This window comes from Rhinopithecus roxellana, chromosome 8 (assembly GCF_007565055.1).
Source record: "Rhinopithecus roxellana isolate Shanxi Qingling chromosome 8, ASM756505v1, whole genome shotgun sequence".
NCBI lineage: Eukaryota > Metazoa > Chordata > Mammalia > Primates > Cercopithecidae > Rhinopithecus > Rhinopithecus roxellana.
The window spans coordinates 15,066,876-15,091,958 of record NC_044556.1 but is presented as its reverse complement, the minus strand read 5'-3'; the positions used below and the strand labels follow the sequence as shown (position 1 = coordinate 15,091,958).

The window sequence follows — 25,083 nt, the reverse complement described above, 5'->3', positions numbered from 1 at the left end:
GGGAGGGTCTGCCGGGGTCACCTGCCCAGGCGACTCTGGGTTCCTTTGCAGGGCTCCAGGATCCCCCATCCCAAACGCCGACGTGGACCCCTGGCCAGTTCAGTTTATTGGAGTGGAAGGGTGGGGACACAACTCCTTTATGAAAGGAAACCGAGGGCCATGTCTCTCGGGCCCCAATCTGGGGCGTTCAATTCATCCACTGCTCCGGTGCGGCTTGGGCTCAGGCCACTCTCTTCTGTGAGCGGCCCCGGTCCCGGCCTCGCCCACCATCCCGGGAAGCCCCTCTGGGCCCCCGCCTGGTCTGGGACCCCTGAGGCTTGTCCTTGGGCTTGGGAAACTTCCGGTCACAAAGACGACCCCTGCCTCGATCCGTTTCCTGCCGCTTCCAGCCTGGAGACTTGGCAGGCCGTTTCCGCTTGGCCTCGGGGAACAGGTCTGTGGGGAGAGACAGTGTCAGGGTTCCCAGGGACAAGGACAGGCTCTGGGTGCCCCGCTGCAGACCCCACTCCATACCTTCACTAGGCGCCTCGCCGACCGCCTGGCAGAAATACTCGATGTCATCATCTTCCTGGTCATCGTCCTCCTCAGCCAACCCCAGGCTCGCCGTCCTCGAAGGGATCCCAGAGGCCTCTTCATCACCATCCGCGACCCGTGCCTTCTTCATGCCCTCCAGGCTCTTCTTCCTGGAGGAGGGGGTGGGGGTCAACATAGCTGCAGGGATCCCACGGCCCCGCCGTGCCCAGCCCTGCCCAGACCTGTGGGCCTCCCGCTGCTCCTGCTTGCGCTGCACGTTCTGGGCCTGCTGGGCCTGCCTCTGTGCCTTCAGCTGCAGTTTCTTCTCCTTGGCTTCCAGGATGGCCTGCAGCTCCTCCTCCGTCTTGTGCACTGAGTCAGGAGACGCGGGTCGCCAAGGTCCGGATGCAGTCCAGCACCCATGACCCCGCACCCCCGCGGGCCCCGGACTCACCAAAACTGTGGAACATCACTTTGCCCTCCCCGACGCCCTCCTGGACCTTGATGAGCTGCAGTGTCATCCGCGGGCCGATCTAGGGGGATGAGGGAGAAGTGTCAGCCCATTGTTGGGACTGGGGGAACCCAGGGGTCCCCTGCCCTGGGCCTCACCTCAGTGAGCCGCACTGCACTCTGCTGGGCTCGCATGTTGCCACGGCCAGCAACAGCCTGAGGCAGCTCTGTGATGTTGTGGTCGCCATCAGGCTCTGCCTCACTCTCCGACAGCCCCGCGCCCCTGTGTGTAGGACATACAGGGCTCAGTGGGGGAGCTCAGGCTTCCGGGCCTGTTCTGGGGTCCCCGAGCAGCAGTGGCCTTCCGCCCTGTGCCCTCCTCACATGGCCAGCAGCTCGCTGATGTCCTGTAGGCGGCTCATGTTGGGGAACTTTTCCTGGAGAAGCTTCTTCATCCCGCGACTCGCGCCCACAGGAACGACTTTGATGCTACTGCAGGAACATGAGTGGACGGCAGGGGGATGGTCAGGGGACACGAGGCTGACAGTCCCCATCCCACCCTTCCCACAGTGCGTCAGGGCGTTTACTTTGAGACAACAATCACAGAGTCTCAGCAGGAGTGCTGTCATCAGCCACACGCAGGGGCCCCCACCCGGCACCCCCTCGTCCCCCATTCCACTGGGACACTCACTAGTGGCGGAAGTCCAGCTCCTGGGAGTCAGGGTTGTAGTCAATGAGCAGGCAGCGCTTGATGGTGTTCAGGTTCACCTGGAAGGTGAGGAAGAGAGCATGCTCCGTAGGCTCACGGCAAAGTCTGGGGAAGTGGGGGCTTTGGGTGATGCACGCACTGTTCGTGGACTGTGGCACCGGCTAGAAATGCTGCCTCCAGCTCGCACCTGCAGTTTCAGCTACTCCAGAGGCTGAAGTGGGGGGACTGCCTGAGCCCAGGAGTTCAAAACCAGCCTGGGCAACATAGAGAGTCTCCATGTCTACAAAAAGTAGATGGAAAAATGTGCTGGACATGGTGGCTCATGCCTATAGTCTCAGCTACTTGGGAGGCAGAGGCTGCAGGATTGCCTGCGCCCAGGAGTTCAAGATCAACGTAGGGAGACATGTCTCTTAAAAAAAAAAGGAAAGAACGTGCAGGTTTGAACATAAAGTATAATAATTAAAAAAAAAAAAAAAAAAAAAAAAAGGAAAGAAGAAATCCTGGTCCCTGAGCCCGTATTAGACTCTCTGATGACTGGTATCTTTTTTTTTTGAGACAGAGTCTCGCTCTGTCGCCCAGGCTGGAGTGCTGTGGCCGGATCTCAGCTCACTGCAAGCTCCGCCTCCCGGGTTTATACCCTTCTCCTGCCTCAGCCTCCCGGGTAGCTGGGACTACAGGCGCCGCCACCTCGCCTGGCTAGTTTTTAGTAGAGACGGGGTTTCACCGTGTTAGCCAGGATGGTCTCGATCTCCTGACCTCGTGATCCGCCTGTCTCGGCCTCCCAAAGTGCTGGGATTACAGGCTTGAGCCACCGCGCCCGGCCTGATGACTGATATCTTACATAATTTCTAAGTCCCACCTAAGAGTCACTAGTGACAAGGATTAGGAGCTAGAACTCAGGAGTCAGACAAGTTTAAAAATCCAGTCCTACCCCCTGGAATCTAAAATCAGCATCTTGGCCAGCCTCAGTTTTGCTTTTTTTTTTTTTTGAGACAGGGTCTCGCTTTGTCACCCAGGATGGAGTAGAGTGGCATGAACACAACTCACTGCAATCTCGACCTCCTGGGCTAAGGTGATCCTCCCACCTCAGCCTCCCCAGTAGCTGGTACTAAAGGCATGCATCACCACACTGGGCTTTTTAAAAATCTACTTTTTGTAGACATGTGGTCTCACTATGTTGCACAAGCTTATCTCAAAGTCTTGGGCTCAAGTGATCCTCCCACCTCGCCCTCCCAAAGTCCTGGGATTACAGGCCTGAGCCATAACACTGGGCCTGCAGCTTCCCTCTGTAAAATGGGGCCATGAGAAGAGATGCTATGATCCTGCTCAGTCCAGCACTCAACACACACGGGGAATAGAGCTCCATCAGTATTTCTTTGCACCTGCTGGAAAAGGCGCAGCTCATGGGGTGGGAAGCGCTGGGGGCATCTCTGGATACTTTTGTCCAGCATCATCAGACACAGGAGTGGCATTTGCCCTCAGGACTCAGCAGACCCAGGAGCTCTCAGCCTCAGAACTGGGAGGACTGAGCAATCCATCTGAGGGCCTGTGGGACCTCTACCCGCTGCACCCACCCATACCTGCCACCTCGCCAGGCCAGACCCACCTTGTGCACGTTGATGGAGGGGAACAGGTTCTGGAACATGGTGGCCATCAGCTTCACATGCATGCCGTGGGGGCCAAAGCTGTTGAGTACCAGGAGGGGTGGGTGGGCAAACTGCTGCTCATGCATGCGGTGCCGGCGCAATGAGGAGACCACATCACGCACCAGCGAGTACTGTAGGGCAGGAGTGAGGAGGGGGTGACCACCAACCACACGTGGCTGGCGACACCCCCAAGTCCAGCTCTGACCCCCATGGCTTTGTACCACCTCCACCCCTCTCACCTTCTTGACCTGGAAGGTCAAGGTGGGGCCTCCTGGGAGGCGCATCAACTTCTGCAGGAGAAGAAAAGATCAGTGACGCTGGAGGGGTCTGGTAGAGGAGCCTGCGAGTAGGCACCTTTGCCCCATCTCTTCTTCAGAGCGTTTACTTTGAAGCCAGAAATCACAGCAGCTCAGAGGCACAAGTGTTCATCATAAGAGAAGGGGGAAGTGGGGGTCTGGGGGAGATGAAGGGTGAGGGCATCTACTCACAAAGTAGACACTGGTCTCTGTTTTGCTCAGGATCAGAAAGTGTGTGACCCCGAGGGGCCCAGCCACTGCCACGCAGTCTTTCAGCGAGTTCTTCTTACGAACCTGGAAATGACAAAAAGAAAAAGAGAAAACAGAGCTTATCCCTTATTGCGATGACTATAAGCTGACGGTGCAAATCCTGTTATGGTCTGTCTTGTATCAGACCCTTTCAACAAGCCCAGAGAAGCAAAAAGATCTTAGCCTTTAGAGTCAATCAGATGCGGATTTGAGTTCTAATTCTTGTCTCTTGCTCACAGCGCATCTTCCCATTAACAAATGAGCGAACTGAGGCCCAGCAAGGTTAACTAACTTGCTTCAGGTACTGGGGAGAAGACAGTTTCCAACCCTGCTTTGCTGCCTCCAGATTCTAGCCTCTTTTTTTTTTTTCGACACGGTGTCCTCCTGCCGCCCAGGCTGGAGTGAGGTGGCACGATCCTGATTCACTGCAGTCTTAATTTCCTGGGCTCAAGGAATCTTCCCACCTCAGCCTCCCGAGTAGCTGGAACTACAGGCACGCACCACCATATCCGACTACTTTTTCTATTTTTTGCAAAGACGGAGTTTCGCCATGCTGCCCAGGCTGATCTCGAATTCCTGGGCTCAAGTGATCCTCCTGCCTCAGCCTCCCAAAATACTAGGAATACAGGCATGAGCCACCACGCCCGGCTCCAGATTCCAGTCTTAACCGTCAGGCTTAGGCGACCAACTATCTCCCAAGCTGCGCGCCCTCACTCCAGCTCAGCAAAACCCTGAAAGGTAGAGATGATGCTCCCCATGAGGGTCACTTTTTCCAGCAGGGGAGACTGAGGCCTCCCACACTTTTATAGCGGGAGCCATTACTGCAGCCGCGAAAACGGGGCCCAGGGTGGGTGGAGGCGGGCTGGGGGTGGGGTACAGACCTGCAGACGGCTGGCAGTGAGCGGCTCCATGACCCGCCGCACGTCCAGGCTGAGCTGCCGGATGTTGCGACCCGTACAGCCCCGCGTGAACACGAACGAGTGCGGGTTCGCGGCATAGGCCTCGAGGTTGCGGAGCTGCGCCTGAGCGCGGGCGCGCTTCTGGTGCCGGGACTGCAGCGGCAAGAGACAAACCGTGAGCGCCGCGATCTCGGCTGGGAATACGCCTGCGCCCCCTGCCTCCCAAGCCTCCGAGCCTTACCCTCCCTGACCGCCCCATGCTGCCGTGTCCTCCACGAGGCCTCCTGTGTCCACCGCTTCCGGCGCTGCGCCGCTCACTTCCGGCGCCTGAGAGCAGGCACGGTCTGGGACGTCATCATGCGGGCCTGCGCACTAGGTGGCCTCCGGGAGCGGGGAGGGGCAATCAGGTGGAGCGGTTGCTATGGAGACACGGGCGCCTGTTTCTAGGGAGAAAGGGGCGGGGCTACGCGGCTCCGGGCTGCAGAGAAACTAATCCGCCGGTTCGAATCCCGCTTCGGCCCATTTCCTCCAGCTGGGCTAAAACCACTTTCTGCATTCCGAGGCTCTTCCCAAAGTAAGGATGATAACGTCCCCCGGGCTCACGAATTAAGAGCGATCATGTACGCATAATGTTGGGCGCTCTGGCTCCACGTACTTGGGGAGAAGCCACTGGAGGGAATGACTGTGGCAATCATTCATTTTTGTCCCGCAGCTCCTCTGGACCAGCTGTCCTCCCCGGGTACCCCTGTCTGCAGACGGACTGAGGGATGGAAACTCCACATCACCCTCTGGAAACTCAGGGCAAGGCGGGCGCTTCGTGAATAACTCGCCCCCTCCTTCTTTCCGCTCAAAGCCTCAGTCTTGGCCTCAGGCCTCTGGCGTCTTCCCCAAAACCTTGCAGTAGGGGAAAGGGACACCCCCTCGCTGGGCTGAGCATTGCTCTCCCCTCCCCCATCGGCCTCCTCTCCCTCCTTGCTCTCTCTGGCACCCCAATTCTTCCTCCTCTCCCCCAGATGTGTCTCCCCTCCCCTTCGTCTACCCCCTGTCTCTGTCTCCCTCTTGCAACGTTGTCTCTGTCATTAGTTGTCTCTTTCATCATTTATAACTAAAGATGGAAACTAAAGAAGTTTCCTTTCTCTGTGTCTGGTCCCATCCCTGTTTCTTCTCGTCTGCCTCCCTGTGTCTCTCCCCATCTCCCCATCTCTCCCTATCTCTGCCATCTCCCTATGTCTCTCCCATCTCCATCTGTCTGACTCTCTGTCTTCTTCAGCCCCTCTCTGTGACTTATGAAGTTCCCTCCCTCTCTACTGCCAATGGGGAAGCCAGAAGGGGCTGAGGGTGGGGGGCCGAGGGGCCCAGTGTGGGGGCCCCAGCCCAGGCCCAGAGCCCAGCCTGGCAGCCTCTCTAAGATCTGAGACGACCATTTCCTCTTTCAACCCTGGAGTCCACTCGAGTTACTCGGGAGCTCAGGACAGTGCAGACCCAGGGAAGGAGGCGGCTCTCCCAGCGTGTGGCTGGTCGTCGGTGGGGCCTTCAGACAGGGCTCAGACCCTGGGCCTGGGCTCTGCGGGGCCCTACGTGAGTTTCTTTGTACCCCTGGGAAATGACTGCATGGTTACTTCCCCCAGTTCCGTCTTGTGTGATTTGACTTGTGTGAAAATGTGAACGAGTGTGTGGGAGACAGATGGTGACCTCTGTGATGTGGTAGATTGGTTTCCAGGTGTCAACTGTGTGGACCTGTTTTGTATCTGTACACTACTGTGTGATCACAAGAAGCAGGGTGTGGAAAGCCTGACACACAGATAAAGACCCACTCAGCCCACCCCCATTTCCCTTTAAGTTGTGTGACCAGATGTGTGTGTGACCATATTTGGAACATACAGTTGTTGCCTGAAACTGTGTTATGTTTCCAGCTGTGTCTTTTTTTAATCAATGAGATATCCTTTATTTATGAAAGCATAGTTCCAATGCAAAAGTCAAGCTTTATGGCTATATATTAGGATAGGTTCAGATCCAATATGACAATGGTTAGCACTAACTTTAACATGTTAAAGCTCTAATTCCTGAATGTTTTTCTCACTTAATATATTCTCTCCAATGACAAGCTGGTGTGTTTGGCTTCTTATGCTGAAAATACATGCCTGAATTCTATAACAAGGTATTAACAAAATCATGAATAGTTAATTAAATAAGTGCCAGCACTACATGGAACTTACTGCATAAAACTACACACACGGCCGGGCGCGGTGGCTCAAGCCTGTAATCCCAGCACTTTGGGAGGCCGAGACGGGCGGATCACAAGGTCAGGAGATCGAGACCATCCTGGCTAACACAGTGAAACCCCGTCTCTACTAAAAAAAAACTACAAAAAACTAGCCGGGCGAGGTGGCGGCGCCTGTAGTCCCAGCTACTCGGGAGGCTGAGGCAGGAGAATGGCGTGAACCTGGGAGGCGGAGCTTGCAGTGAGCTGAGATCCGGCCACAGCACTCCAGCCTGGGTTGACAGAGCGAGACTCCGTCTCAAAAAAAAAAGAAAAAAAAAAAAAAAAAAACTACACACACACACACACACACACACACACATACACAAAATACCCAAAGAAAGGTAACTATCACTGTACATATGAATACTGTGCAACATATCAGATCAATTATCAAATCCAAGGTCTCTGGTGTTTTGTCTTACAGTGTTGAATATGTGAATGCTTCTCTATTATACTGACTTGTATTATTTTCAACAAATAATTAAGTGGACTCAAAATCTTACATTTTTATTTATTTATTTTTTTTGAGACAGAGTCTCACTCTGTCGCCCAGGCTGGAGTACAGTGACTCACTGCACCCTCCACCCCCCCGGGTTCAAGCGATTCTCCTGCCTCAGCCTCCTGAGTAGCTGGGATTACAGGCGCCTGTCACCATCCCTGGTGAATTTTTGTATTTTTAGTAGAGATGGGGTTTCACCATCTTGGCCAGGCTGGTCTTGAATTGCTGACCTCGTGATCTGCCTGCCTTGGCCTCCCAAAGTGCTGGGATTACAGGCGTGAGCCACTGTGCCCGGCCTTACATTTTTATTTATAATTACAAAATCCAGATCAATCCAGAAAACATAAATCACATGTAACTGAGGTAAGGTTTTCACTTTAAGAATATATTGCTTCTACCACAATTTAAAAATTTCCAGCTGTCTTTTATATCTATTTTTTATTTTAATTTATTAATTCTTCAATTTATTATCATCATTATTATTACTTTGAGATGGAGTTTCAGTCTTGTTGCCCAGGCTGGAGTGTGTGCGGTTGCTCCATCTTGGCTCACTGCAACCTCCGCCTCCCAGCTTCAAGTGACTCTCCTGCCTTCAAGCGATTCTCCTGCCTCAGCCTCCGGAGTAGTTGGGATTACTGGCGCACACCACCATGCCCAGCTAATTTTTATATTTTTAGTAGAGGCGAGGTTTTACCATGTTGGCCAGGATGGTTTCAAACTCCTAACCTCAGGTAATCCACCCGCCTCGGCCTCCCAAAGTGCTGGCATTTCGGGCATGAGCCACTGCACCCAGACTTTTGCATGTGTGCGTGCATGCCAGTGTGTGTGTGTCTTTGTGTCCGCTCTGTTATGTGCCCATATGTGTGTGACTGCTGTGGTGTACATGTGTGAGTTTCTGAGTCAGGCTACCTCGAATGGCTCCCGTCCTGGTCTCTTTTTGGCTGTGTGACTGCAGGCAAGTCGCTTACCCTCTCTGAGCCTCAGTTTTCCCTGCCGTAAAATGAGGGTACGTACAGAATCCAGCTCAGGTTGTGAGGATCAAATACATAAAAGGTGTGGAGAGTTTAGAACCAAGCCCTGCACACAGTGAGTCCCCAGCGCTGTTCCTCGTTCTGTGTGTGGTGTGTGCATGTCTGGGGCTGGGATCCTGCCTGGCGGCCCCGGGGCCTGCGGCTCCCACACTCTGGGCTCTGCAGTGGAGGATGGGGGGGAAGGGGAGGGATGTCCAGGACACTGACCTGTGTTATCAGGCTCTGGTGGCCTGGGCAGGGGGGTCTGGCAATTCTGTCTCATTTCTCATCCAGGAAAAGCTAAATATTTATAGTTTGGGCTCCTGGGCCCAGCATCCCAGCTCCACTCCCAGGCTCTGGGGGCTGGGGAGTGGTTACTAAGCCTCCTCTCTCCTGTCCCACCACCCTCTCTCCTTCTCTAGCTCAGAGGACCCACTGGACCCTCGGCTCTTCCTTGGACTTCTTGTGTGTTCTGTGAGCTTCGCTGGATTCAGGGTCTTGGGCGTGAGAGGTGAGAGGGTGGGAAGGTAGGTGGAGGCTGATTCTCATTGTGGGGAAACTCCGACCACAGCTTGGCTTAGGGGCCCCCAGGCCACCCCGCCACCCCAGGCTGACAGTATGAAAGGCAGTGGGTGTTATACACACGTCCCAGTCCCAGGGGGGTTGGTCAGTCTCTGTTGTGGGGGGTGGGGGCGTGTCAGTGATCAGGGGACAAAGAGAGGACCCTCCGCCCCTGACTCTTGTGAGCCCCTGCTTGGTGTCTGAGTCCAGAAGTAAATGTGGCCATCTCCAGCCCAGAACCCTCCATGGTTCCCAGCTGACTCAGAGTAAAACCCAAGTCCTCCTCCGGGCCCACAGAACCCTTCACCCTTTGCCCTGTCACGTCTTACCTCCTCCTGCTTCCCCCCTCGCTTACTCTCTCTGTCCCGGCCTCATAGACCTTTCTGCCATTTCCTTTTTTTTTTTTTTTTTTTTTTTTTTTGAGCCAGAGTCTCGCCCTGTTGCCCGGGCTGGAGTGCAGTGGCACAATCTCGGCTCCCTGCAAGCTCTGCCTCCTGGGTTCACGCCATTTTCCTGCCTCAGCCTCCCGAGTAGCTGGGACTACAGGCGCCCGCCACCATGCCCGGATAATTTTTGTTTGTTTGTTTGTTTGTTTTTTGCATTTTTAGTAGAGATGGGGTTTCACCGTGTTAGCCAGGATGGTCTTGATCTCCTGACCACCCGCCTCGGCTTTCCGAAGGGCTGGGATTACAGGCGTGAGCCACCACACCTGGCCTTTTTTATTATTTTTTTATTTTTTATTTTTTCAGACTTGCTCTGTAGCCCAGGCTGGAGTGCAATGGAGTGATCTCAGCTCACTGCAACCTCTGCCTCCTGAGTTCAAGCGATTCTCCCACCTCAGCCTCGTGAGTAATAGCTGGGTTTACAGGTATGCATTACCATACCCAGCTAATTTTTGTATTTTTAGTAGAGACGGGGTTTCACCATGTTGGTCAGGCTGGTCTCGAACTCCTGACCTCAGGTGATCCTCCCGCCTCAGCCTCCCAAAATGCTGGGATTACAGGCATGAGCCACCATGCCTGGCCCCTTTCTGCCATTTCTTGGGTGCAACCTCAGGGCCTTTGCACCTGCTGTTCCCTCTGCCTGAAATGCTCTTCCTCTTCTCTCTCTTCCTTCAGGTCTTTGCAAAAGTGTCATTCTTTATTTTATTTTAATTTTTATATTTAGTAGAAATGGGCTTTCACCATGTTGGCCAGGCTGGTCTCAAACTCCTGGGCTCAAGCAATCCTCCTGCCTTGGCCTCCCAAAGTGCTGAAATTACAGGCGTGAGGCACTGTGTCCAGTCAAGTGTCACTTCTTCTGTGAGGCCTTTCCTGACTCCTCTCTTTTATTTATTTATTTATTTATTTATTTATTTTTGAGACAGAGTCTCGCTCTGTTGCCCAGGATGGAGTGTAGTGGTGCAATCATGGCTCACTGCAACCTCTGTCTTCCGGGTTCAAGTGATTCTTGTGCCTCAGCCTCCTGAGTAGCCGAGACTACAGGCGTGTGCCACTACGCCTGGCTAATTTTTGTATTTTCAGTAGAGACAGGGTTTCGCCACGTTAGCCAAGCTGGTCTCAAACTCCTGGCCTCAAGTGATCCTCCCGCCTCGGCGTCCCAAAGTACTAGGATTACAGGCACCTCGATCTCCCAAAAGTGCTGGGATTGTGGGCGTGAGCCACCACACCCAGTCCTGACTTCTCTGTTAAATGTCCCCCAACCCCAGGACTGTCACCCCCTTTCCTGTTCCATTTTTCTCCTAAGCACGATTACCCTCTGACCTACCTAGCAACTGTTTGACTTATTTCTCTGTTCTACCAACTTGAATGTCAGCTTTGTAAGGGCAGGAATTTTGTCTGTTTGGTTTAAGGTTGTGTCCTCATTGCCTAAAACAGCACCTGGCACATGATAGGCACTCAAAGGCACCTGTGGTTGAATGCATGAATGCGGCAATATGTGTGTGAGATGGAGACTCTCAGGATATGTGCTTGTACAGGCATCAGGAAGTGTAGGTTTAGGCCCAGTGTGGTCGCTTACACCTGTAATTTCAGCACTTTGGGAGTCCAAGGTGGGAGGATCACTTGAGCCCAGGAGTTGGAGACTAGCCTGGGCAACATAGTGAGACTCCCTCCCTACAAAAAAGTAGCTGGGCATGGTGGTGTGCACCTATAGTTACAACTACTCAGGAGGCTGAGGCAGGAGGACCACTTGAGTGCAGTAGTTGAAGGCTGCAGTGAGCTATGATTGCTCCACTGCACTCTAGCCTGGGCAACAGAGCAAGACTCTGTCTTTTTTTTTTTTTCTTTTTATTGAGATGGAGTTTCACTGGGTTGCCCAGGCTAGAAGGCAGTGGCATGGTCTCAGCTCACTGCCACCTCTGCCTCCCAGGTTCAATCCATTCTTCTGCCTCAGCCTCCCGAGTAGTTGGGATTACAGGCCCATGCCACCATGCCCAGCTAATTGTATTTTTAGTACAGACGGGATTTCACCATGTTGACCAGGCACCCTGTCTCTACTAAAAATACAAAAATTAGCTGGGTGTAGTGGTGCGTGCCTGTAATCCCAGCTACTTGGGAGGCTGAGGCGCGAGAATCGCTTGAACCCAGGAGGCGGAGGTTGCAGTGAGCTGAGACTGCAGAGCAAAACTCCATCTAAAAAAAAAAGGGGGGGGGGTGGGGGGCGGGGAGAGAGAGAGAGAGAGCATGAGAGAGCGAGTGCTTGTATATGGAGGGACAACCCTAAATCTGCTGATCAAGGAGGGCTGCTGAGACTTGAATAAGGACAGGAAGGGAATGATGTTAAATTTTGAACAATGTTCCAGGCTGCAAAAACAGCAGGTACAAAGGCCCTGACGCTGGAACTTGCTTCGAGTGAGGAAGTGCATGGGAGGAGGTGAGGGCAGGAGGGGATATGGCAGATAGCGCAAGTTTTTATGGACGGTGGGTGGATTTGGGCTTTTCCTCTAAAGGAGGTGGGAGCCAAGGAAGATTCAGGGCAGAGGAGGGAGGGAGGGACGTGAACTGACTCCGATGTTCACAGGCGCCCTCTGGCTGCTGTTGGGGAGACTAGACCTGGGGTTGAGGATGGAAATCCAGAGAGCAGGGAGGCAGCTTGTCATCCAGATGGTGTCTTGAGCTGGGAATTCAGGGAGGGTCTGGGGGCAGCGGGGAGTAGCGGGGACGTGGAGGAATTCAGGATCTAAACAGAAGAGCAGACAGGTCTGGCTGATGGATTAGATCTGCTTAGATGGGTTGGATCTGCTGGAGTTTGTCTGAGGATGTGGAAGTTGGGGTTTCCAATATCCAACAGATGGGAAGGCAGTTAGTGAGACGTTTCCCTCACCCATCTCATCTCCTTGCACTCTGCTCCCTTTGCTTTTTTTTTTTTTTTTTTTTTTTTTGAGACAGTTTCGCTCTTGTTGCCCAGGCTGGAGGGCAGTGGTGCGATCTCGGCGCACTGCAACCTCCACCTCCCAGGTTCAAGTGATGCTCCTGCCTCAGCCTCCCAAGTAGCTGAGATTACAGGCCTGTATCCCCACACCCAGCTAATTTTGCATTTTCAGTAGAGACGGGGTTTCACTGTGTTGGTCATGCTGGTCTCGAATTCCTGACCTCAGGTGATCCATCCACCTTGGCCTCCCAAACTGCTGGGATTACAGACGTGAGCCACAGCACTCGGCCTTCCTTTGCTTTTGCTTTAACCTCTCCCAGGTTGCTTTAATACATCAGGCAGGGTCCAGTCTCAGAGCTGTTGCGCTTAGATCTCCTCCTCCACCAGGCTTTCCCTTTAGGCAACCCCCTCCTCTCAAGCTGCCCCTGCACAGACCTCCATATTCTTTACCTAGTTTGCTGTTTTTATTGTCTCGTTTTAAGAGACAGGGTTTGCTCTGTTGTCCCCAGGCGGGAGTGCAATGCTGCAATCATAGCTCACTGCAGCTTCAAACTCCTGGCCTCAATTGATCCTCCCTCCTCTGCCTCCCAAAGAGCTGGAATTACAGGTGTGAGCCACTGAGCCCAGATTTACAAAATATTTTAAAAATTAGCAGGTCATGGTGGGTCACACCTGTAATCTCAGCATTTTGGGAAGCAGAGGTGGATCACTTGAGGCCAGGGGAGACCAGCCTGGGCAACATAGCGAGACCCTGACTCTACAGAAAATGTAAACATTAGCCAGATGTGGTTCTGTGACTTGCAGTTACTTTTTTTTTTTTTTTTTTGTAGAGACAGGATCTGGATACATTGCCCAGTCTGGAGTGTGGTCTTGAATTTATGGACTCAAGCAGTCTTCCCGCCTTAACACAGGCCTCAGCTGCCTCACCAGTCCTACTATTATTTTTAGCACTTAACATTGTCTAATATACTCTATTCATCCTATACAGTATTTTTGTTTTGTTTTGTTTTGCCACTGGGGGAGGGATTTTTGTCTGTTTTGTTCCTAAATGTATTTCCAGTGCCTAGAAAGGGGGCTGGCACACATTTGTGCATAGTACCTAGTGACTTTTTTTTTTTTTTTTAAGACAGAGTCGCTCTGTCGCCCAAGCTGGAGTGCAGTGGCGTGATCACAGCTCACTGCAGCCTGGAATTCCTGGGCACAGGCGATCTTGGGATGACAAGCCCTTGCCACCATGCCTAGCTAATTTTTGTATTTTTTGTATAGACAGGGTCTCTCTCTGTTGTCTGCGCTGGTCTCCAACTCCTAGGCTCAAGCGCTCAGCCCACCTCGGCCTCCCAAAGTGCTGGGATTACCAGCCTGAATTGCCACATCAGGCTTGTTTTTATTTATTTATTTACTTTTGAGAAGGGGTATCACTTTGTTGCCCAGGCTGGAGTGCATGGGAGCGATCATGGCTTACTGCAGCCTTGAACTCCTGGGCTCAAGTGATCGTCCTGCCTCAGCCTCCCGAATAGCTGGGACCAGAGGTGTGCACCACCACGCCCGGCTAATTTTTAATTTTTTTGTAGAGATAGGGGTCTCCTCATGTTGCCAGGCTGGTCTCGAACTCCTGGTCTCAAGCGATCCTCTCGCCTCGACCTCCCAAAGTGCTGAGTTTGCAGGCGTGAGCCACCGCGCCGGCCTCGCTTGAATGAATGCCTGAGATGCGTTATCTCGCGGGGCGCCAGGAGCTCGGTGTTGTAGCCAGAGTGGGATCACCCTGGGGCCCTCCAGCCGCGGGGGGAATGAGATGGGGATGGGAATCATGGGCCCGGGACACCGCGGGTGCAGACACGCGCATCCCCCCGTGGAAGCAGAGGAGTCTGGCCGGGCCCCAGCACCCTGTCTTCCTCCCGTTCCTCTTCTGCCTGCAGGTCCGCCGCCATGGGGAGGCCCTGGCTGCGTGCGCTGCAGCTGCTGCTCCTGCTGGGCGCGTCGTGGGCGCGGGAGGGTGCCCCGCGCTGCACCTACACCTTTGTGCTGCCGCCGCAGAAGTTCACGGGCGCAGTGTGCTGGAGCGGTCCAACGTCCACGCGGGCGGCGCCCGAGGCCGCCAACGCCAGCGAGCTAGCGGCGCTGCGCATGCGCGTCGGCCGCCACGAGGAGCTGTTGCACGAGCTGCAGAGGCTGGCGGCGGCCGACGGCGCAGTGGCCGGCGAAGTGCGCGCGCTGCGCAAGGAGAGCCGCGGCCTGAGCGCGCGCCTGGGCCAGTTGCGCGCGCAGCTGCAACACGAGGCGGGGCCCGGGGCGGGCCCGGGGGCGGATCCGGGGGCGGATCCTGCCGCGGCGCTGGAGCTCCTCGGGGAGCGCGTGCTCAACGCGTCCGCCGAGGCTCAGCGCGCCGCCGCCCGCTTCCACCAGCTGGACGTCAAGTTCCGCGAGCTGGCGCAGCTCGTCACCCAGCAGAGCAGTCTCATCGCCCGCCTGGAGCGCCTGTGCCCGGGAGGCGCGGGCGGGCAGCAGCAGGTAACCTCGCAGCCTCCCCGGATAGCAGCATCGTCTGTGAAATGGGCGTTTTGCAACCCCAATCCACAGTTCCGAGATCCGCAAAACCCTGAAAACCGGATTGCTACTCGCCCCATCTGGTAACTTATTTGGGTCAAAAAGTGACTGGTGGCTATTTATAGCCTTTACTTATCCACTTAATGTGAATAGTCATAGGATCCTATAATTAAGCATATCATTATCACGTAAAGACCAAAAACCTCTTTAGGAGTGTTATGTATATTCTGTACGCACATGCATATACATAACCCTCCCTATGTCACTGTGTCTAAATCCAGCCGTGTTATTCTGAATTCTGGAACGTGTCCGGGTCTGGGTTTGGGATAAGAGTATGTTGCTCTGTGACAGTCCCTACCTTACAGGGTTGGTGAGAGGAGTCAGTAACTTAAGATACTGTTGGATGTGTTCTTATTATGCCTACTTTACAGAGAAGGTGGCTGGGGCACAGATCAATTAAGCCAGGAGCACCAAGAACCGGTATTTAAGCCCAGCTCTGTCTGCACTTTATTTTTTTAATTTTATTTTTGAGATAGAGTCTTGCTCTGTCTCCCAGGCTGGAGTGCAGTGGTGTGATCTTGGCTCACTGCAGCCTCCACCTCCCAGGTTGAAGCAATCCTGCTACCTCAGCCTTCTGAGTGGCTGGCATTACAGGCGTGAGCCACCACACTCAGTTACTTTTTTTTGTACTTTTAGTAGAGACAGGGTTTCACCATGTTGGTCAGGCTGGTCTTGAACTACTGACCTCAGGTGATCTGCCTGCCTCGGCCTCCCAAAGTACTGGGATTACAGGCGTGGGCCGTCGCACACAACCTGTCTGCACTTTAAAGCCAAGTTGTTTAGCTTTTGGGGAGGATTATTCCTGGGGCTGGGACACCCCCACTGCCAGATGTCCAGGTCATTTGGGACCTGGGAGATTTATCCACCATCTCTGCCCCTGAGACCAGGCCTCCTGGCCTGAGGGTTAGTACAATAACACCTGACTTTCTCCGTCACCCCAGGTCCTGCCACCACCCCCACTGGTGCCTGTGGTTCCGGTCCGTCTTGTGGGTAGCACCAATGACACCAATAGGACGCTGGACCCAGTCCCAGAACCCCAGAGAGACCAGATCGAGAGACAGCAGGAGCCCCTGGGTTCTCCCATCCCTGCAGGTCAACCTGCTGTCCCCACCAAGCCTGTGGGTAAGTCGACAGCAGAGCTGAGGAATTGTGGGTAGAGGCAAATTGAGGAGTCAGGATTTTAGTGGCAAATTTCTCTCATCGTGAGAGGACCGGAAGAAATGATTCTGATTAAAAATAAGACCAAACTTCTAAGGTGTGAAAATAGGAGAAACAAGAAATAGAAGAGGAGGGACTCTTATTTTAGTGAGGCGATTGTAGATTTAGGACTGCTACTTTGGTAAGAATTTGAACTGGTTCAGAGTACCATATTCAGGACTTATATTCTGGTGAGGAGACCATAAAAACCAGGGTTTAAGAACCCCAGACTTGGCCGGGCGCAGTGGCTCATGCCTGTAATCCCAACACTTTGGGAGGCCAAGGTGGGCAGATCATGAGGTCAGGAGATCGAGACCATCCTGGCTAACACGGTGAAACCCCGTCTCTACTATAAATACAAAAAATTATCTGGGCGTGGTGGCGGGCGCCTGTGGTCCCAGCTACTCGGGAGGCTGAGACAGGAGAATGGCATGAACCTGGAAGGCAGAGCTTGCAGTGAGCTGAGATCACGCCACTGCACTCCAGCCTGGGCAACAGAGCGAGACTCTGTCTCGAAAAATAAAAAATAAAAATAAAAAAGAACCCCAGGCTTGACACTTCCTCTGGTTAGAGACAAGGGACCCAGATTCTTACTCAGGTAAGGAAATGGCTATTGAGGCTCGAATTCTAGTGAGGAAATGGGAGAGGCAGGCCTCTTATTCCGGTGAAGAAATGGGAGAGGCAGGACTCTGGTAGAAAAGTGGGAGAGGCAGGACTCTTATTCTGGTGAGGGGACCTGTGAGAATCTCGACTCTTGCTCCAGTAAAGGATTGGTCAGCCCAGGCTGTGCCTCCCACATATCCCTGTGCCCACAGGCCCATGGCAGGATTGTGCAGAGGCCCGCCAGGCAGGCCATGAACAGAGTGGAGTGTATGAACTGCGAGTGGGCCGGCATGTGGTGTCAGCATGGTGTGAGCAGCAGCTGGAGGGTGGAGGCTGGACTGTGATCCAGCGGAGGCAAGATGGTTCAGTCAACTTCTTCACTACCTGGCAGCACTATAAGGTGGGCACAGGTGGGCAGAGGCAGGGAAGGGGAGGGAGCCTGTTCTGGCTTCCTGACTTTCCTGCCCTGCCAGGCGGGCTTTGGGTGGCCAGACGGAGAATACTGGCTGGGCCTTGAACCCGTGTATCAGCTGACCAGCCGTGGGGACCATGAGCTGCTGGTTCTCCTGGAAGACTGGGGGGGCCGTGGAGCACGTGCCCACTATGATGGCTTCTCCCTGGAACCTGAGAGCGACCACTACCGCCTGCGGCTTGGCCAGTACCATGGTGATGCTGGAGACTCTCTTTCCTGGCACAATGACAAGCCCTTCAGCACCGTGGATAGGGACCGAGACTCCTATTCTGGTAAGGAGAACTCTTATTCTGGTGGGAGGATAGGGGAGGCGGGACTTCTGTTCTGGTGAGGGAATGAAAGGAGGTAGGGTAGGTAAGACGCCCCTCTGGTAAGTATTAGGATAAGCAAGCTTTTATTCTGTCAAGAGAACAAAGGTCAGGACTTTTATCCTGCTGGGGGTATGGGGAGTCCAGATTCCTTCTCTGATGAGGCAAAAAAAGAATCAAGACTCCTGTTCAAGTGAAGGGCAGAGGGTGAGAGCTAGTACTCTTATTCTAGAAAGGAAGTAGATCATTTTCTTTTCTTTGATAAAGGAATGAGTGGTAGACTCCTAGTTTGCAGAAAAAGTGGGAAAGGCATGACTCGTACTTTGGTAAGGAGATAGGGAAGGAATTAAGGCTATTACTCCGAAGAAAGTTGGGGGGCCAGGGCTCCTATTTTTTTGCTGAGGAGATGGAAGATCAGGGCTTGTATTCAATAAGAATGGGAGGGGCCAGGGGATACCTGGCAAAAGCCTTGCACTGTAAGGTGCAGGTAGAGACTTTTATTCTGGTGAGAGGACATGGACTCTCTCTCTCCCCTCAGGTAACTGTGCCCTGTACCAGCGGGGAGGCTGGTGGTACCATGCCTGTGCCCACTCCAACCTCAACGGTGTGTGGCACCGCGGCGGCCACTACCGAAGCCGCTACCAGGATGGTGTCTACTGGGCTGAGTTTCGTGGTGGAGCATACTCTCTCAGGAAGGCCGCCATGCTCATTCGGCCCCTGAAGCTGTGACTCTCTGTTCCTCTGTCCCCTAGGCCCCAGGGGACATTGGTCAGCAGGAACTCAAGTTGTCCTGGCCACACCTTTGTGGCTCAGTGCCAGTGTGTCCCACAGAACCTCCCACTGTGGATCTGTGACCCTGGGTGCTGAAAATGGGACCCAGGAATCCCCCCCATCAATATCTTGGCCCCAGATGGCTCCCCAAGGTCATTCATATCTCGGTTTGAGCTCATATCTTATAATAACACAAAGTAGCCACAGACTGTGTCTGGTTTGTATCTGCACCTGGCAGGGGTCACTCCCTGGGCCCGCCCTCCTCGTCCTCCACCTCCTCCTCTTCCTCCTCCTCCTCCTTCAGGTCCTCCAGGATGAGGTTGTCCAGGTCTTCCAGGAGGCCGCCCTGGCTCAAGCAGGTGGCCACAGTGGAGCCACTGCTAATGTGAGGGTTGCTGGGGTGGAGCACTTTGGGCAGGTGGTTCTGCTTCCGGCTCTTGGGGTGAGCACAGGATGTCCCAGGCACGTGGGGCTCTAGGGAGGGAGAGGTGCTGTAGACATGGAACTCGAGGTCCCATGAGAGTTTGGGCAGGAGGGGGCTGAGGACATGAGGGGCTCTAGGGAGGAGCTGAGGCCACAATATACAGGGACCAGCACAACTGGACATTCAGGGGTGTTGAAGATACAGGAGACCTGGGGACATGGGGGTCACCTGAGATTACAGGGGACAAAACAGGGGCCCCAAACCCAGAGACCATGGGGGCAGAGGCCATGGAGACCCTCAGGCACAGGCCACTGGGGTGAAACCTCAGAGCCTGGTGGGCAAGACCATGGAGACTGGGGGGCCATGGAGGCCACGTAGAAGCAGTGGCTGCTGCTGTGGGAGACGAAGTGGACTGAGTGGAGATTTGGGGACTTAAAGGCACAGAAGGGGACAAAGACTGCCCAGGATGTTGGAGGAGAAAAGCCTCACCTCGCCGGTTGTAGCAGTCGGCGGCTGAGCAGGAATGAGTGTGGGTGCTGCGGCGATCCGGGTCCCGGTCCCAGCGCGGGGGGAGGATCCGTGTTGGATACACGGGGAAGCCGCACCCGTAGCAGGGGGACGGGGACCCCATCTGTGCCCAGCCCCTGGGGGCGGGCAGGGCTGTGAGGGTCCGAGGGCGAGGCTGGGCCAGGGTGGGGCCAGGGCAGGGAGGGGCAGGGCTGGGGTGGGGCAGGGCTGAGGGGGAGCTGGGGGTCAGCGCCCTCACCGGAAGTTGTGCCGACACTTCGGGCAGTGGAACTCAGCCAGGCCCCACATCTTGTCAGCTGGCACTGGCTCGTAGCGCTTCCGGCATTTCCGGCACCGGGATACCTGGTGGTGGGGGGGAGGGGCGTGCAGAGAGGGCACCAAGGATTGTCAGAGGTGTCTGAGGTTGGGGTCAGGGCTAGCAGTGTGCTGCAGTGGCTGGCCTCAGCTTGAGCAACCCAACTCAATCAGTGACTTCACTTGGGGAGCCTGATACTGACCATGGTGGGAATACTTACACCACAGAAATTGGCAAACACTACACATCTTGGCTTCCTGCCTCTTTTGCAGGAACTAGTTAAGCATTGACCAGAAGCGAACTACTGGTCAGGAGGTTCAGAGGCCAGATTTGGGGCTGTGTTTTTGAGGTCAGATTTGGTTTCTTTTCTTTCTTTCTTTTTTCAGAGACAGAGTCTCACTCAGTCATCCAGGCTGGAATACAGTGTTGTGATCATGACTTACTGCAGCCTCGACCTCCTAGGTTCAAACGATCCTCCCACCTCAGCCTCCTGAGTAGCTGGGACCACAGGCACACATCGCCACTCCCAGCTAATTAAAAAAATTTTTTTTGCCAGACGCAGTGGCTCATGCCTGTAATCCCAGCACTTTGGGAGGCTGAGGCGGTAGATTGCTTGACCCCAGGAGTTTGAGATCAGCTTGGGCAACATGGCAAAACCCCATCTCCACACACACACACAAAATACAAAAATTAGCCAAGTGTGGTGGCGCAGGCCTGTAGTCTCAGTTACTTGGGAGGCTGAGTGGGGAGGATCACCTGAGCCCAGGAGGTGGAGGCTGCAGTGAGCTATGATCCTGCCACTGTACTCCAGCCTGGGTGACAGGGCGAGACCCCATCTCTTCAAAAAAAAATTTTTTTTGGAACCAGGGTCTCACCCTGTCACCCAGGCTGGTCTCAGACTCCTAGGTTCAAGCAGTCCTCCCCACTTAGCCTCCCAAAGCACTGAGATTGCAGCCATGAGCCACTGCGCCTGGCCAGGTTTGATTTCTGTAGTAGCTGTTCAATTGTGGGGTCAAGGGTCAGGCTCTGGGGTAAGGAGGTATTGGGCTTCTCACATTTAAGGTCAGGGGTTGGGATCAGAGATGAAGGCTGAGCTCTGAGTTTGGATGTCAGGGATTGGACTCTCAGTGATGGAAATCCTTAGGTCAGAGGTACAGTCACTGAGGATGGGAGTCAGGAGTGGAGTTCGGGACAGTCAAAGTCAAGGTTAAATTGTGGGTCACTACCTCCTTCCTCTGGGGCACGCGGCGCCACCAGACGTGGTCGCAGGAGGAACAGGCAAACTGCCGGTCCACAGCAGGGATAAGGTCATCCTGGGCGCGTTGAAACATGCGTAGGTTGGCTTCTGTCAGTGGCAGGAGGGAGGTCGCCACTGCCTGTGGAATGGGGCAGGTGGGGATGAGGTGGAAGGGTGTCACCCCTTCTGTACCAACATAAGCGTCAGCCCTCCTCTCCCTACAGACGAGTCCTCCTCCTGCCCCAGTATCTCCCCTCCTGCCCTAATGGACATCCTTCCGTGCCTGCAGATGTCCCCCTCCCTACTTCCCCATCTCAAGCCCTAGCCACCAACTCACCTGAATGTCCCGGTCCTGTTTCATATCTTCTGGTGGATCCTGGGTGGAGATAGCAGGGGCAGAAACTGGGGTGGGGCTCCGGTCTCTTTCCACCCGTTTGCTGGAGGAGGGCCCCGGCCGCGAGGAGAATAGGGTGCCCCTAGCTCGCCAGCTCACAGAGCACTGCCCACATATTGAGAGCCAGGTGTGTGGCCTCAGTTGTCCTCATAGCAGCCCTGAGAGGTGGGCACACCTGTTACCTTATTGCTCAGATGGGGAAACTGAGGCTTAGGGGAGGGCTTGCCTGAGTGAGGTCAGCCTGACCCCCTGTACTCACTTCCTGCCTGCAAATGCCACATGCTTGTTGGTGTCGTGACAATATCGCCCCTTTGAGGCCACGTTGTGCTCAGCTAAGTGGTGGGGATCTGGACTGAGAGAGATGTGGGTTCCAATCCCAGCTCTATCACTTCCAGCTGTGGGGACTTGGGCAAGCCACTCCCTGCCTCCTGGGTTCCCACTGACAGGCATGTTAGAGCCCAGGCTCTGACTCCAGGTGGCCAGGGTTCAAATCGCAGCAGCCACCTCCTTGCTTCGTGAACCTGGCAAGTGACTTCATCCTCAGTTTGTCTGTGAAATGGGGATAAATAATAGGACCTGTCTCCTGGGGTCACTGTGGAGATGAAATAAATCAATTCCTGGAGTCTTGCCATATGGGAAATACTCAATGAATGCTACCCTCTGCTATTATTATTATTATATTTTTGAGATGGAGTTTCGCTCTTGTCGCCCAGGCTGGAGTGCAATGGCGTGATCTCGGCTGACTGCAACCTCCGCCTCCCAGGTTCAAGTGATTCTTCTGCCTTAGCCTCCCAAGTAGCTGGGATTACAAGCATGCACCACCACGCCCAGCTAATTTTTTGTATTTTTAGTAGAGATGGGGTTTCACTATGTTGGCCAGGCTAATCTCGAGCTCCTGACCTCAAGTGATCTGCCCACCTCAACCTCCCAAAGTGCTGGGATTACAGGCGTGAGCCACCGCACCCGGCCCCTCTGCTATCATTTTTATCATATTTTTATATGTATAAATGTAGACTATGATACATGTTTTACTATACTCTGGGGTTTTTTGTTTGTTTTGTTTTTGAGACGGAGTCTTGCTCTGTTGCCCAGGCTGGAGTGCAGTGGCACAATCTTGGCTCACTGCAAGCTTTGCCTCCTGGGTTTATGCCATTCTCCTGTCTCAGCCTCCTGAGTAGTTGGGATTACAGGCGCCCGCCACTACGCCTGGCTAATTGTTGTTGTTGTTGTTGTTTTGTATTTTTAGTAGAGAGGGGGTTTCACCATGTTAGCCAGGATGGTCTCGATCTCCTGACCTCGTGATCCGCCCGCTTTGGCCTCCCAAAGTGCTGGGATTACAGGCGTGAGCCACTGCGCCTGGCCTTTTTTTTTTTTTTGAGACAGAGTTTCGCTCTTGTTGCCCAGGCTGGAAGGCAATGGTGTGATCTTGGCTCACTGCAACCTCTGCCTCCCAGGTTCAAGCGATTCTCCTGCCTCGGCCTCCCGAATAGCTGGGATTACAGTCATGCGCCACCATGCCCAGCTAATTTTGTATTTTTTAGTAGAGACGGGTTTCTCCATGTTAGTCAGGCTGGTCTCGAACTCCCGACCTCAGGTGATCCGCCCACCTCAGCCTCCCAAAGTGTTGGGATTGCAGGCGTGAGCCATGGCTCCAGGTCTATTATACTGTAACAGCCCTACACTGAGCCTTTCAGGCAGGCGAAATCCACAGTGTTCCCATCACCAAAGCTTTCAAAGAAGCAAAGTAGCCATGATGCACCTGTGCTTCAAAGCCATTCATTCATTCATTCATTCATTCATTCATTCATTCAACACAAGGGTTCCGTTCCCCTGCCTCTCTCCCCTCCCCAATCCCCTGCTCATCCCAGCCTTTCTAGAGACTGCCACTAACAACCCTTCCGCACCTCCCAACCTTTGCTCATGCCATTCCCTCCCACACCCTAAGACCCCTGCCTTTCTTTCCCTTTCCCCTCCCAGAGCTCACTCCTCTCCATCCTTTAAGACTTGGTACCTCCTCCTCCAGGAAGTCTTCTCTGACCTCTGCCCCCTCTACGATGGCAATAATCCTGCCTCCTTTCATTGCCTAGTTTCATGGCTGTCCCCCTTTGAATACAATCAGTGCATAATGAGCGCCTACTGTTTGCAGGCTCCCTGGCCGGACAAACGATGGAGAGGTGAAAAAGTGAGATTGGGTGATGAGTTACGGCCCAACAATGCCTGGTCCCTCCTGTTTCAGAGAAGTGTCAGTCACCATGAACCGGTCGGGTCCCCCCTCTTGCTGTCCCTCCCGTGACCTGGTCCTTTGCGAGGGGAGGGGACAGGTTACCTGGGCATCCAGATCGTTACTTAGTTCTTGGCCATCTTTTTGCTTTACCCCTGCGGGGGAGAGTGCGTATAAGAGAAGGGCCCTTCAAGGGTCTGCGGGAGTTCCAGGCCACCCAGAGCCGCGATGCAGAGCCTCCCCGAGGCTGGGACCTCCGGGGGAGGTGAGCTCAACGCCTCTCCCTAGACCACGCCCCCTTGGCGCTCCCACGCGCGGTCCCCGCACCAGGCCCGGGACCCCCGCAGCCTCACCGTACACGATGGAGCGCCCCACTCCCGTGTGGTCGCTGCCGAATTTCCTCATCAGAGCCCCCGCCTTCTTGGAGGATACCTTCCCATGAAACTTCTCCCTGAGGCGCCGGACGCTCTTCTCCAGCTGGGATGGGGACAGGGGGGTTCCAGTGGACGAAGGGGAAGCGCGATCGTCCCTCCCCCATCTCTAGGCACCGTTCTCCCGGCCTGAACTTGACCCTTGGTTTTGGCCTCCGCCGCCCCCCCCTTTCATCCCTCTACGGCATTTCCTGGAAAAAGCCAAAGTCCCCACAGAGCGTTGGGGGAGGGCGCGGACTGAGGCGAGCGTCCCAGCCTAAAGTGGGGGGGCGGCCAGGTTATCTCTGGCCTCTGACCTTTGACCCTGCAGCCCCCGCTTTTCCTCGGGGAGGCCTCATTTCGCTCTGGGGAAACGTGGGAGTCACTTTCCTTTTCAAGAGGGATGAGCGCCAGGCAGGGGTAAGGATCTGGGGTTCTAGGATAGGGGTCCCCAGGAACTGCGAAGCCCCCTCCGCGCCTCCCGGCCGCTCCTCGGAGTCTGTCGCGTCTGCCCCCGGCCCAGCTGTAGCCATCTCTTACCTCCACACCTTCCTGAGACATGGTGACGGCGGCGCAGGTCCCCGCGAGGGTCCGCACTGCGCGGTTCAGCCGCCCCCCTACCTGGGCGCGCCCGTCGGTCCAGCAGCCGCGCAGGGCAGGGGGCGGTGCCTCGGGGCCGGCTCCGCCCTTCCTCCCCGGCCCCTGTTTCGCTTTCGATTCAGGGGGGACCCGGCGCGCTGGCTCCGCCCTGGCTCCGCCTCTGCTCTTGCGCCCCAAACCCAGGCGGGCGCCCCGGGTCTGCACCCTGCAGCGGAGCGCGCAGACCTCGGGCGGGGGAGGCGGCGCGGCCTCTGCAGTCGGTCACATGTCCCCACGCTGCGCGGGGTCCGCGTCTTCACGTCCCTCGTGGGGGCGGGGCCGCATCGGAAGGCCGCGGCGAGGCCCCGCGCCCCCCCACCCAGCGCGCGCGCTCCCCCAGTTCATTACCCTCCTCTCTGTCCTCCCTCCTTCCCCGGGAATCTGGCGCTCATGAGGACCTGGGCCCTTTTCCTGCCCTGAGTCTCTGTCCTAGCTAGGGTCACCTCTCTGAACCTCAGTTTACTCCTCCGTGAAATGGGGAGGATCCTGGTGTCTACACCATGGAGTGGAGTA

The 25,083-nt window shown here is 54.8% G+C and overlaps 3 protein-coding genes and 2 non-coding genes across 8 annotated transcripts; 1 reads left to right on the top strand and 4 right to left on the bottom strand.

The window, feature by feature from the left end:
• Positions 1-88: 88 nt before the first annotated feature.
• PPAN (peter pan homolog) lies at positions 89-5,127 on the bottom strand. Of its 2 annotated transcripts, XM_030935568.1 has the most exons (12): positions 5,004-5,127; positions 4,745-4,915; positions 3,807-3,908; positions 3,558-3,608; positions 3,279-3,449; positions 1,655-1,731; positions 1,348-1,455; positions 1,123-1,246; positions 968-1,046; positions 756-885; positions 514-683; positions 89-435 (listed from the first exon to the last, which is right to left on the bottom strand). In XM_030935568.1, exons 1-12 carry the CDS (start codon positions 5,019-5,021, stop codon positions 221-223), a joined length of 1,416 nt encoding a protein of 471 aa, XP_030791428.1. In that variant the 5' UTR covers positions 5,022-5,127; the 3' UTR covers positions 89-220. The 2 variants fall into 2 exon arrangements, with proteins under 2 accessions (XP_030791428.1, XP_030791427.1); XM_030935567.1 differs by having other exon boundaries at positions 94-435; positions 514-885; positions 5,004-5,095.
• On the bottom strand, positions 1,528-1,605 carry LOC115899470. Its single transcript, XR_004059169.1, has one exon. It is a non-coding gene; the product is annotated as a small nucleolar RNA U105B (small nucleolar RNA).
• On the bottom strand, positions 3,678-3,762 carry LOC115899460. Its single transcript, XR_004059161.1, has one exon. It is a non-coding gene; the product is annotated as a small nucleolar RNA SNORD105 (small nucleolar RNA).
• Positions 4,915-18,628, top strand: ANGPTL6 (angiopoietin like 6). 2 transcript variants are annotated; one of them, XM_010373791.2, is made up of 9 exons: positions 4,915-4,937; positions 5,210-5,336; positions 5,475-6,340; positions 8,957-9,061; positions 14,384-14,975; positions 16,013-16,193; positions 17,084-17,271; positions 17,345-17,615; positions 18,190-18,627. In XM_010373791.2, exons 5-9 carry the CDS (start codon positions 14,394-14,396, stop codon positions 18,378-18,380), a joined length of 1,413 nt encoding a protein of 470 aa, XP_010372093.1. In that variant the 5' UTR covers positions 4,915-4,937; positions 5,210-5,336; positions 5,475-6,340; positions 8,957-9,061; positions 14,384-14,393; the 3' UTR covers positions 18,381-18,627. The 2 variants fall into 2 exon arrangements, with proteins under 2 accessions (XP_010372093.1, XP_010372092.1); XM_010373790.2 differs by lacking the exons at positions 4,915-4,937; positions 5,210-5,336; positions 5,475-6,340 and having other exon boundaries at positions 8,863-9,045; positions 18,190-18,628.
• Positions 17,715-24,795, bottom strand: SHFL (shiftless antiviral inhibitor of ribosomal frameshifting). Of its 2 annotated transcripts, none has more exons than XM_010373789.2 (8): positions 24,472-24,795; positions 23,875-23,998; positions 23,627-23,676; positions 21,244-21,282; positions 20,896-21,045; positions 19,613-19,716; positions 19,336-19,490; positions 17,715-18,896 (listed from the first exon to the last, which is right to left on the bottom strand). In XM_010373789.2, the coding sequence occupies exons 1-8, from the start codon at positions 24,490-24,492 to the stop codon at positions 18,664-18,666; spliced, it is 876 nt and encodes a 291-aa protein (XP_010372091.1). In that variant the 5' UTR covers positions 24,493-24,795; the 3' UTR covers positions 17,715-18,663. The 2 variants fall into 2 exon arrangements, with proteins under 2 accessions (XP_010372091.1, XP_030791430.1); XM_030935570.1 differs by having other exon boundaries at positions 19,336-19,382.
• Between the last annotated feature and the right edge of the window lie 288 nt (positions 24,796-25,083).

Coding starts and splice junctions, on each gene's coding strand:
- SHFL (XM_010373789.2), bottom strand. CDS start 24,492: ATGTCTCAGGAAGGTGTGGAG. Junction 23,677..23,874: donor GGGGCGCTCCATCGTGTACG/GTGAGGCTGCGG, acceptor TCTCCCCCGCAG/GGGTAAAGCAAAAAGATGGC. Junction 21,046..21,243: donor AACAGGACCGGGACATTCAG/GTGAGTTGGTGG, acceptor CCCATTCCACAG/GCAGTGGCGACCTCCCTCCT.
- ANGPTL6 (XM_010373790.2), top strand. CDS start 14,394: ATGGGGAGGCCCTGGCTGCGTGCGCTGCAGCTGCTGCTCCTGCTGGGC. Junction 16,194..17,083: donor TGTCCCCACCAAGCCTGTGG/GTAAGTCGACAG, acceptor CTGTGCCCACAG/GCCCATGGCAGGATTGTGCA. Junction 17,272..17,344: donor CTACCTGGCAGCACTATAAG/GTGGGCACAGGT, acceptor CTGCCCTGCCAG/GCGGGCTTTGGGTGGCCAGA.
- PPAN (XM_030935567.1), bottom strand. Junction 3,450..3,557: donor TGACCTTCCAGGTCAAGAAG/GTGAGAGGGGTG, acceptor CCTGCCCTACAG/TACTCGCTGGTGCGTGATGT. Junction 1,247..1,347: donor ATCAGCGAGCTGCTGGCCAT/GTGAGGAGGGCA, acceptor TCCTACACACAG/GGGCGCGGGGCTGTCGGAGA.